We start from the raw sequence: 12,113 nt of genomic DNA on the forward strand, positions 1-12,113 counted from the left end.
CTCCCCCTCGGACCAGTCCCCTCCATTTCCTGGACTCCCTTAGTGCCATGGCCAGAGGCTCAATTGCCAATGCAAACAGCAAGGGGGACAGGGGGCCACCCCTGCCTCGTCCCTCGGTACAGCCGAAAGTACGCCGACCTCCGCCGATTAGTAGCCACACTCGCCACTGGGGCTCTATATAGCAATCTGACCCAGCTGATGAACCCCTCCCCGAACCCAAACCTCCGCAGCAATTCCCAAAGATACTCCCACTCCACCCGGTCGAAGGCCTTCTCCGCGTCCATAGCTACCACTACCTCCGCTTCTCCCTCCACCGAGGGCATCATAATCACATTGAGGAGCCTCCGCACATTAGTGTTTAGCTGCCGGCCCTTTACAAATCACGTCATGAATCACCCCCGGGACACAGTCCTCAATTCTCGTAGCCAGCACTTTTGCCAGCAACTTAGCATCCACATTGAGGAGCGAGATCGGTCTTTACGACCCACACTGCAGTGGGTCCTTGTCCCACTTCAGGATCCGAGAGATCAGCGCCCCGGACATTGTCGGGGGCAAGGTCCCCCCACCTCCCTTGCCTTATTGAAAGTCCTCACTAGCAACGGGCCTAGCAGGTCCACGTATTTCCTGTAAAACTCGACCGGGGGCTGGTTTAGCACACTGAGCTAAATCGCTGGCTTTCAAGGCAGGCCAGCAGCACGATTCAATTCCCGTACCAGCCTCGCCGAACAGGCTCCAGAATGTGGCGACTAGGGGCTTTTCACAGTAACTTCATTTTTGAAGCCTACTTGTGACAATAAGCGATTTATTTCATTTCAGTTCTCTAGCGCGTGAAAAAGCCCGCGTTTTCCTGAGCCGGCCCCACCCCCTCTGGCGCAGCTCCTTTTGCGGCCTTACCCCAATTCCCCATCCCCGGGCCTCCACTCCCCCTCTTCCTTCGTTGGGGTCTGCCCCTCCAACACCGACGCCCACGCTCTCCCACAGTCTCCCCATCAAATCCCTTCACCCATCCTCATCCAGCACCCAAACCAGAGGAACATTCCCTAAACATAATAAACACCATAGACACAGGAAACATCCCCCCACAACAAACCCTCAATTTGAGTCCAACGTTTCAGTCCGTATAAAGCTCCATGCCTCATCAGGCGTTTCAAAATAGTGGTGCCGATCCTGGAACGTGACCCACAGTCGTGCTGGCTGCAGCATACCGAACTTCAGCCCCTTTCGATGGAGCACCGCCTTAGCCCGATTAAAACCAGCTCTCTTCTTAGCCACCTCTGCACTCCAGTCCTGGTGGATTCGGATCTCCGTGTTCTCCCACCTGCTGCTCCGCTCTTTCTTGGCCCATCTCAGGACACACTCTCTGTCCATAAAGCGGTGAAACCTCACCACTACAGCCCTTGGCGACTTGTTGGTCTTGGGTCTCCTTGCTAGGACCCGGTGAGCCCCATCTAGCTCCAGAGGCTTCGGGAAGGCTCCCGCGCCCATCAGCGAATTGAGCATCGTGCTCACATATGCCCCAGCATCGGGCCCCTCCACTCCTTCGGGGAGACTCAGAATCCGAAGATTCTTCCTCCTCGACCTATTCTCCAGGTCCTCAAATCTTTCCGCCCACCTCTTGTGCAGCGCCTCGTGCGCCTCCACCTTCACCGCCAGGCCCAAGATCTCGTCTTCGTTCTCCGAGGCTTTTTGCCGCACCTCCCGGATCGCCGCCCCTTGGGCCTTCTGGGTCTCCACTATCTTCTCAATCGCCGCCTTCATTGGCGCCAGCATTTCGGTTTTCAGCTCCTCAAAGCAGCGTCTAAGAAACCCCTGCTGCTCCTGCGACCACTGCGCCCATGCTGCTTGGTCTCCACCCGCCGCCATCTTGTTTTTTCTCCCTCTCACTTTTCGCTGCTCCAAGATCACTTTTTTCACCGCTCCACTCCTGATCCAATCCATATAATGTCGGGGGGACCTTGCTGTCACTTTCCCACACTGGAAGCCGTCGAACAATTGCCATTAGGGCCCCTCTAGAGAGCCCAAAAGTCCGTTCCCGGCGGGAGCTGCCGAACGTGCGACCTACCTAGGCATAGCCGCATCCGGAAGTCAAGAACAGTGATGTTACGCTACCCATACAATTTGAAGCTCATCGCACAAGCAAGACAGGTGGGCACTAATCACCCATAAAGCAGACCTTTGGATTGGTACCCCATCAAGCACCTTAAACATTCGCTTCCTCCACTCTCCAAATTTCCTATTCAATATAGCCCTCTTAATCACCAGAAATCTGATTAGCTCATCATGCCTTTAATATTTGGGCAACCTTGCTGTGCATAAAGTGTCTGTTGGAAATTGCCTACCTATAATGAAACAATAAAAATCAGTTGTTTTAAAAAGCTTTGTCATGTGATGAGACCATATCATTTAATTTTTATTTTTTTCTTAAAAGGTGATAATAGCTACATCACAAAAAGATACTGCACAGTAACTCAACAATTGCTCATCTACTTTTTAAATGGAAAGACATGTTTATCAGAGCATTGCTCCCATCAGAATGCATTTGACAATCTCTGACCTGCTCTTGGAGCCACAGTATTTATACGGTTGGTTCAGTTCAGTTTCTGGTCAATGGTAACTGTAAAGTACCAGGCAAGCGAACACTCGGAAGCAATGACTGTAAGAAACTCATATTTATTATATCTATTATATTACACCTCCTACTCCCTGATGGGTCTCCCATGGTTGACCCACACTTGGGCAGGCTATTTATGTCCCAGAGGCCCTAGTTTAAGGGGGCAGCTACAACCCCCTCGCATCTAGCTAGATCATAGTCAGATGAGGCCGAAGGTTAAAGATCCCTTGGCCTCCTGAAGGGCTGCTGGACCGGTTTCGACTGCCGTAAGCAAAGTCTCCGGATGGTATTCTCCCCCCACGCCGCGCGAGTCGCGCCACGCCGCCCCGACACCCGCACGCGATTCTCTCATTCCCCTGAAACCAGGGCCGCGAGAATCGTGCCGGGCCGCTCGGAGAATCGCCGCAAACGGCAAGCGGCAATTCTCCGTCGCACATGGGCCAAGTGGCCAGCGAAATAAATGACAGTCCCGCCAGGGCCGTTCACCCCTGGTCGCTGCTGGCGGTAACTCTGCAGGAACGCAGAGAGGGGAGAGAGGCTCCTTCACCAGAGGGGGGAGGGGGCTTCTGATGGGGTCTGGCCCGTGATCGGGGCCCACCGATCGGTGGGTCGGCCTCTCCCGTTCCTGGCACAGCCGGCCCCTGAACACCAACCCCATGTTGGGTCAGGGCCGTCGCGCGTAAGAAGATCCCCGCATATGCGCAGGATGGCGCAGCCCATCGGAGAATCTCACCCTCAATGTAGGAGTCTGGGTCGGACGAGCTGACCTCCCACATCTCCGAATCGAAGGGCTCATCTGCTTCGCTGGGTGTTACCAGTGGTTGCTCCGGAGGAAGGGGCAACACAGGTCGTGGGGGTTTTGTTCTGCCCTCGAGGACCTGCAAGGCTCAGCTGCGGAGGTGGTCCACGTGCCTGTTTGATTCTTTACTCTGCATCTGTACAGTGTACAAGCTTTACTACTGTCCCTGGATCCACAACACCCGTCGGCGAAGTTCCAGACGTAAACAACCTCTCACACTGAAAATTCCCTGATGCGTCTGGCTTGTCTCGTTTCCCCATGGTCCTGACGGTCGCGAATCTTTTCCCCGATGTGCTGCAAGGCAAGGCTCAACCACTTGCGCAGCTGATGCCCATTAAGAGTTCCAAGGGTGCCACTCTGGTGGTGGCGTGTGGTATGGTCCTATAGTAGAAAAGGAAACGGTGAGGCGGGTCTCTGGGGATCCCGAGATCTGTTTTCGCTAAAGTCTGGATAGCAGTATCAATTCCGGGCCACCATACATTGCTCCAGGCCATTGCTCCAAATCTTAATTTTAGAGACTCCAGGATGTCCACTGTGGAGGTCATGCAGAATTTCTCCCTGGCCACACTCGGGGATGACCACCCTGGAGCCCCACAGCAGGGTGGCATCTACTACAGAGAGTTCGGCCACATTCATGGTGAAGGCACAGAGATCCTCTGGGAGAGCACGCTGCTGGGCCCCATACAGCACTGTGTGGTGGTCCCTGGCCAATAATGGGTCTGTCTGTGTCCACACCTTCACCTGGGCCACCGTAACTGGCAAAGAGACCATAAAGTGTCGGGCTGCGATTACCTCGTCTGATGCGACAGGTGTCAGCGTGCTGGCGCCAACGGGAGGCAGCTGAGAACATCCACATGCAAGATCTTTGTTCCTGGGCGATGTTCCAACATGTATTCATAGGCTGCCAGGAGCAGAGCCCAATGCTGACTGCAGGCAGACGCCACTAACCTCCTTGAACAACCCCAACAGATGCTTATGGTCTGTAAAAGTTGCGAATCTATGTCCGTAGACGTACTGGCAGAATCGGTTCACCAACGCCAAAACTTCTTTTCGATCTGTGCATAGTTCCGCTCTGCCGGCACCAGGGTGCAGGAGAAAACGCAATGGGCCGCTCCATACTGTTACCCTTCGGTGTGCCAGAACAGCCCCGATGCCATAGGGTGAGAAACTGCAGGTTAACAACAAAGGCTTGGACAGGTCAAAATGAGACAGCAGATGCAAAGATGATAGCCGGCGTTACACTTCATCGAAAGCCATCTGTTGCGGCGGGTCCCAAAATCATTGTTGGTCTTCTTCAACAACAGATGCAGTGGGGCCAACACCGTCGTCAAATTTGGAGTGAATTTTCTATGATATGGCCCAAGAAGGAACGGAGTTCCGTAGGACTCTTAGGCGCGGGGGCCTGCCGGATTGCTCGTACCTTGTCGTCCACTGGATGCAAGCCATTCCTGTCCACCCTGTAACCTAAATAGACCACCTCTTTCAGGCGGAATACACACTTTTTGCTTCATAGGTGGATTCCGACTTCCTCGAAATGATGTAGAACATCCTCGAGGTTCTTCATGTGTTCCCGGTCGGACGAACTGATGATTAATAGGTAAACTGCTACCTGTGGCATCTCTCGGACAATATTCTCCATCACCCGCTGAAATATGGCACATGCTGAAGAAACTCCGAAAGACAAACTGGTGTACTCGCACATACCACCGTGTGTGTTGATGGTCACGTATTTCCTTGAAGCCGGATCCAAAACTAATTGTAGATAAGTGTGGCTCATGCCAAGCTTGGTAAAGGTACGCCGTCCGCTGAGCAGAGCGTACAGGTCCTCGATTCTAGGCACCGGGTAATGGTCTAAATGGGACACCTTATAATCTCTGCAGGGGTGGATGGAACCGTCAGGGTTCATGACTGGCACAACCGGCGCAGCCCAATCTGCGAATTGTACAGGCAGATGATCCCCAACTGCTCCAGCCAGTCCAATTCTGTGTTCACCTTTGGCTTCAGCACATAGGGGATGGGGCAGGCCCGAAAATACCACGGCTGGGTCTCGAGGTCCACTGAAATCTTGGCTGAGGCCCTCGGATGGTACCGAGTCCTTCTCGAAAAACCCCTGAAAAACGCGGCAATAACGTATCAGGCCCGTTGGGGTACATGTGGCACATTTGATGCTAGTCCAGCCAAAGACCTTTCATCCCATCCCAGCAAACTGGAGTCCGAACCTTTCACTTCACCATTGGTAGGTTTGCTGACTTGCCCTGTATTCCACGGGAACGTCCGAAGTGCCTGCAATCTCCAAAGGCTCCCCCGTGTATGTTGCCAGCCGTGCGTCGGTGTCCCGCAATGTCAAACTGCAAATGCTCAAGCGGATACGGTTGTAAGTGCAGGAGCTAATTACTGAGACTGCGGCCCCTGAATCAAGCTCCATCTGTATAGGAAAGCTGTAGATGCGGACCGTCACCTGAATGGGTGCCATCTATTGTGCTGAGATACAGTACAAGTGGTGGGCCTCCTCTGCCTGGCCGTCCACGAAATGGGCCCTTTCCCTGAGACTGTCCTCGGGAGTGTGGCGGTGGGAGAGTAGGCTTTCCCACTGGTGCCTATTCCGCTGGTTTCTCCAGGTAACGGTGCGTCCATCCCACAAGTTGGGAATCTCCGGTGCGTGGGAGCGATGGTGTCTCTCACGGGGAATGCGTTGTCGCTGTTGTTGGTCAATAGCACGAGAAGTTCTGTGTCCAGCAGGGCGCCCTAGGTTGAAGACGGCCGTTCCTCAAAGTTCCTGGACCCCACGCTTTGCACCCTCCCGGGACAAAGCTATTTTGGTTGCTTTCTTCAGGTCGAAATGTGCTCCCCTCTATAAACGTTCTTGGGTCGTCGTATCACGGATGCCACAGACCATCTGGTCTCGGAGAGTCTTGGATAATATCGGGCCGAACACACACAACTCGCCGAGCTTCCATAAACGGGCCAGGAATTCGGCCACAGACACGCCCTGTTTTTGGGTGGCCATGTGGAAACAAAAATGCGGACAATCAGCAGAGGCTTTGTATCAAAATGATTGCTCATCAGAGAGACTACCTACGCAAACTGGGGCCTGTCGGGCGAATCCGGAAATATTAGACTCTTGATGATGCTGTAGGTGTCTGCCCCACAGACCATAAGGAGAGTCACCGTTTGTCTGTCGTCCCTGACAATGTTGTTTAGTCGAACAAAGTAGCGCATTCGCTTAATATATTGGATCCAGACACCTATCTCAGCGTCGAACGCTTCCAAATCCCGATGAATAGCATACCCACAGTCCAGATGTAGTCCTCCTGAGGCCTATTTGAGGTGGGCCTGGTCTGGAGGAACTGGCGTCTCCTGTCGCTCCACTTTACCCTCGTCGTCAGTGTAAAGTCCCAGGCAAGCGACCACTCGGAAGCGATGGCTGTAAGAAACTCAAATGTTTATTTACCTAATATATTACACCTCCTACTGCCCAAACGATCTCCCACACTTGGGCCGTGATGTTTATGTCCCAGAGGCTCCTGGTTTAAGGGGTATCTCAGCCTCACCCCCATCTAGGTAGATCGTACTCAGGTGAGGCCCTAGGGACTCGGAGATTTCAGATCCCTTGGCCTCCTGTAGGGTTATAACAGTAACCCTCCAGGATGTTGATGGTGACTTCTATAATGGTAATGCCACTGATTGTCATGAGGAGATGGTTAGATTCTCTTTAGTTGGGGATGGTCAATGACTGGTAATTGTGTGGCATGAATGGTACTTGCCATTTACTATCTCGAGCCTGAATGTTGCCCAGATCTTGCTGCATATGAACAAAGACTGCTCCAGTATCAGAGGAGTCGCGAATGGTAATGAACATTGTACAATCATCAGCAAACATCGCTCCTTCTGACCTTATGATGGAAAGAAAGTCATTGATGAAGCAGCTATAGATGGTTGAGCCCAGGACACTATCCTACATCAATGTCCTGAGTCTGAGATGATTGATCTGCAACAACCACAACCATCTTCCTTTGTGTTAGGTATGATGAACCAGTGGAGTGTTTTCTTCCAGATTCCCATTGGCTTCAGTTTTATACAGACCGAGGTCATGAAAACCATGCCTGTTGCCATTCAGCTTCAGAATTCTGCCATCATGGCTTTATAGAATTGTTGAGGTACGGAGAGTGGCACTGTGGAGCATGAACCTGCTCTTCAGGACGACAGCATTCATGCTCCCTTCACTGTGATTCCACCAGCAACCTAGTCGATGCTGCTCAACCAGCCAGCCCAGACTGCTGCTGTCAAGGTGGTGCAATCCAAAGATGGGCTCTAAAGGCCCACAGTTGTTCAAGGTCATCTACAGTCTTCTCCAGTAAAACTCAGCAACATTCCACTAACCATACTATAGTCACTCAGATAGCAATGCAGAGGTGTACCAGGACATCAAAGGCACTGGCAAGACAGGCATTAAGGGAATATGCAATGGTGAATAGTCAAGTTTTGCTTGTATAATTGTATGATACTGTTTGGAAAAATATTTAAACAAGGTTTTTGTTGCTGAATTTTATTGTGGGAATTTGGCCAAGAGGACGCTGTGTTGAGAGGTTGCAGATGAATGGAAAGCTGGGGCGTATACGGTGGGGCAATGGTGGTGATGGGATGTTGTCCTAAGGGAACTGGAGTCTGAACAGATACTCACAGCCAGCCCATCTGGAGTGAAGGCATCGTGGATGCTTTCGTTCCTGCCTCCTTTTCTTCCTGCTCTTTTTCCTCCCATGCAGAGTTTTCCCTCTCCACAGCCTCCTCTGCATTTCCCTGTTGCTTCTCTGATCCACAGACACTGCGACAACAGCCCCCTTATCATTTGTAGCTTTTGACAGATTACTTCTGCACTCTAGGGATTCTATGAGTGCAACAAGCTCAAATACAGCAGCTCACCATAACATCTGCAAAAACATTCCATAGCACTTCCACAAATTTTGTAATCACAGAAATCAGTCAAAGTCACCTTACCTACAAGTTGGATGCTTGTTCCTTCAAACCGCACTCATGGCAATTCCTTGTTGCATCTGAATATAAGTTCTTCTATAAATGGATAGGGCATGCATACAGCAGGCCTGCACAGCAAATGTTCAAGACTGTACATCGCCTCAGCCAGAATGGCTGTTTGACATTACAATCTGGCCAGTTGTGTTACTTAGGGCACATGCACAGCACACTCATGCTAGTGCCCTTCCTAGCATGTGAGCTATGCCAGAAACACAACGCTCCCCTTTCTGAATACCTCCGGTTTCTGTCGCACTGCCATGGAGATGATTTTCTAGCCTTTAAAAGTTTGTTTAATTCAGTTCTGTTTAATTTAGTTCAATCTGTTGGCCCATTTAAAAGAGGGCTAAGTGTGAATCACACACATACAAGGGTTACAATTTTGTCTTTGATCTGCATCAACTGAAAGGTGAGAGCAAAAAGATAGAATTAACCAAGCCTGTACCTTCGGCAGAGAAATACTGACTACTGTTTACCATGCAGAATGAATGTGGGAGCCCATGCTCAGTTTAACAAGTTAAAAGAAGCTGGAAGGTATACCTAGTTTGGAGATAGAAGAGGAAATCTATCATGTAAACCTCACAGTGAGAGACAGTTCTGGGATTAGAAGTTACCCGGTTAGAAAGTAGAAAGAAAGAAACCCACTGGAAACTGAATTAGTCAATGTGTAAGTAACGTAATTATGATATTTTGTTTTAAGGATAACTGGCAAATAGATGCTTTAAAAATTGTACTTTTGTTTCTGATAATAGTTAACAGTACAAAAACAAATTAAACGCAACATCATGGAAGACAAAGCAAGCCCGCAAAATCCTTAGTATGAAAGAACACTGACCGTACAGATCGATCATCACTGCCTGTGACAACCAATGGTTTCTTAGGATGAGCTGCCAACCCCCAGAGCTCCCCTTCACAGTGGCCCTGCATTATCAGGAGAGGTTTATCTCGCTCTCGAACCATCACTTCAAATATTTCACTGTCTTGCGTTCCTGCTAGAATGCGATCTGCTTTCCAACAAACACTTCTGATAGACAAACCTTTTAAAAGAAAAGTCAAAGCAGATTGATACACTGGTACCGCAATTATTAAGATGTATATGAGAAAGAAATAGTTACATATTAAGAACAGTAATATCCTGAAATGTTCTGGGAGTGCTCACAAAGTATTTAAGTCACATTTTAAAGCACAAGTCAACAGTACCTAACACAAAAGAATATAATACCTTTGTAACCCTGATCAGTCTCACGAAGATCAATTTTTGTGATTGGTTTGAAATCAGTGTCCCATAGTCGGATGCAGCCATCTCTCCCTCCAGTAGCAAAACCTTCTTCACAAGCGTACATACTGAATATGCCTGCCTACCAAAATAAAAATAAATAAATTCAATGGACAATTTACATAATTGGTTCTTTAAACTGGAATGTCACAGCACTATATTGGACACAAAGGTAAATTCCTGCAGTACATTAAAATAACTCAGGTTAGAGATAAGGTCACAATACTAGCATCAATCCTCTGCTACTCCAGACATACTCCACAGTTCTAGACCGATAAAGTTATCCTACAAATTCATATAATACATGATGAAAATAATACATGATGAAAATAATACATGATGAAAATAATACATGATGAAAATAATACATGATGAAAATAATACATGATGAAAATAATACATGATGAAAACACTCTTAGAACTCAACCATTTAAAATATATTATTTTTGTAGCTGAAACAGATACAGTATTAGGTCACGTAAAGTCGCCATAGTCCCAGATAACCATAGGCTGCTTTCCCCTTTGAGGGGGAGAGCTGACAGGTGGTGGTTTAACCACACCTCAGACAAGGGGCATGGTTAAGAAGATGGAGCCAGTATGGGAATTGAACCTGCGCTGCTGGAATTGTTCTATAATACAGACCGGCTGTCTAGCCCACTGAGCTAAACCAGCCCGCTACAGTCTTAATGGATCATCGCTAATATTAGATGACCTTAAACTAGAGTAAAAACATAAAATATTGAAATGAGAGGTCTCAGAATTTAAAAGATTAAAAAGTGGCATGGTATAAAAGCATAAGTTAAACTGCGCAATTATCAAAAAAGTAATTAAAAGAAATTCAATATGGGAAGCTTCAAAATAAACGAAGTAAAGAAAACAAAGGAGAATGAAGTGGAATAGGAATGCAAAACGAGCCCAAAAGAAAAATCCAGAAAATAAATAATGAAATTGTTCACATAATAAAATGCCTGATGTCAAAGAGACAAAGGGCAGCCGCTGAAAAACATTCAGTCCAAGCAGGCAGCTGTGTCAGATGCTGAAACCTTGAAGAAAAACAAACTGAAATTGCAAGCCTTTCCTCGAAATGAGCAGCAAAGTACATTTTGCTCTCATTGGGGGGTTTCCTCAGTCCAATGGAGGCTGGCTTGAAGACAGGGCCAAGTGGAAACTTTGATATGATAGAATGGGTCAGCGTCCAACATACTCCCACCTCCTGGTAATGTTTCAGAGGTGGGTCATCAAAGGCAACAGTTTTTCGCACGGCAACGATGGGCAGCCAATTTGAATAATTAAATGCCTAATTGTGGGCAGATTGAAGACACCACCAAGACCTTCGCAACCACGGGCAGGCCACCCACTGAGGACAAAGCCCGCAGCAGGTGCTTAGCGATGGCTTGCTGACAGTGAGATCTCTTTCAGTTCTCTCCCCATAACGGTGATACAGGATTAGCCTTGTTAGCACATTTTCATTTTGAACAGTAAACACTGTTATGTTCTGTGTTATGGCCGTGGTAAAGATCTACACAGAACATCCAGTTCATTGACTATTAAGATGGTTTATCAGGTGGAAAGATAACAAACTACAACACAAATGGTGATAAATAATTGAATTTAGTGAATTCTCCTGGAGCTACTTCTCGTGCGACTGTCCTCTGTACGACTTACTACCAACTGCCAAATCGCGAGTCACATGATGAATCTCTATCACCACCTGCTGGTTGGAGGTCATACCGATAACTATATTCATTGATGTGCACATGCATGTCACCACAAACACCTTTTCTTTTCACATATATATAATTCCAAACTCAAACAAGGTTAGGTTACAGATATCACCCGCAAACACAATATAGTTATACATAGTTCATAACATTTATCCCTTATACCCCCGAACAGCACCCCCCCAACCGACAAACAGATCCTTGAACATGGATAGGAACGGACGCCAGGATGCGTAAAACCCTTCTTCTCGTCCTTTATCTTTTCCAGGCTCAGAAACCTGTGTAGGTCCTCCGCCCACGGTGCCACTCCCGGGTAGTGTGGGCAACCACCAGTTCAGTAAAATCCTTCACCGAGCCATCTGGGAGGCAAAGGCCACCACATTGGCCCGCCTCTCCTCCTGTAGCCCCAAAACTGTAAAAATTGCCACCAAGGGGCACTGCGCTATTTCAAACCCCCTTTCTCCAACAAAGCCTTGAACATTGCTTCCCGAAATCCCTCCAATGACGCACACCCCCAGAACATATGGCTGTGGTTCACCGATCCCCACCCACAGGTCTCACAAAGCTCTTGTATTCCAGGGAAAAATACCCTCATCTCATCCTGTGCCACATGTATCCTGTGCACCACCTTGAATTGAACGAGGCTCACCAATGCACACGAGGAAGTTGAATTGACCC

At 48.7% G+C, this 12,113-nt stretch overlaps 1 protein-coding gene across 3 annotated transcripts in view; it reads right to left on the reverse strand.

Moving 5' to 3' along the window:
- LOC140424335 (echinoderm microtubule-associated protein-like 6) overlaps positions 1-12,113 on the reverse strand; it is a 755,202-nt gene that overhangs the window by 536,665 nt on the left and 206,424 nt on the right. For all 3 annotated transcript variants that reach the window (XM_072507857.1, XM_072507856.1, XM_072507859.1), the window contains 2 exons: positions 9,661-9,796; positions 9,274-9,475 (listed from right to left, as the gene is read on the reverse strand). In XM_072507857.1, the coding sequence (XP_072363958.1) occupies positions 9,274-9,475; positions 9,661-9,796 (338 nt within the window). The remainder of the gene's footprint in view (positions 1-9,273; positions 9,476-9,660; positions 9,797-12,113) is intronic.

Source organism: Scyliorhinus torazame, chromosome 1 (genome assembly GCF_047496885.1).
Source record: "Scyliorhinus torazame isolate Kashiwa2021f chromosome 1, sScyTor2.1, whole genome shotgun sequence".
NCBI classification, from domain to species: domain Eukaryota; kingdom Metazoa; phylum Chordata; class Chondrichthyes; order Carcharhiniformes; family Scyliorhinidae; genus Scyliorhinus; species Scyliorhinus torazame.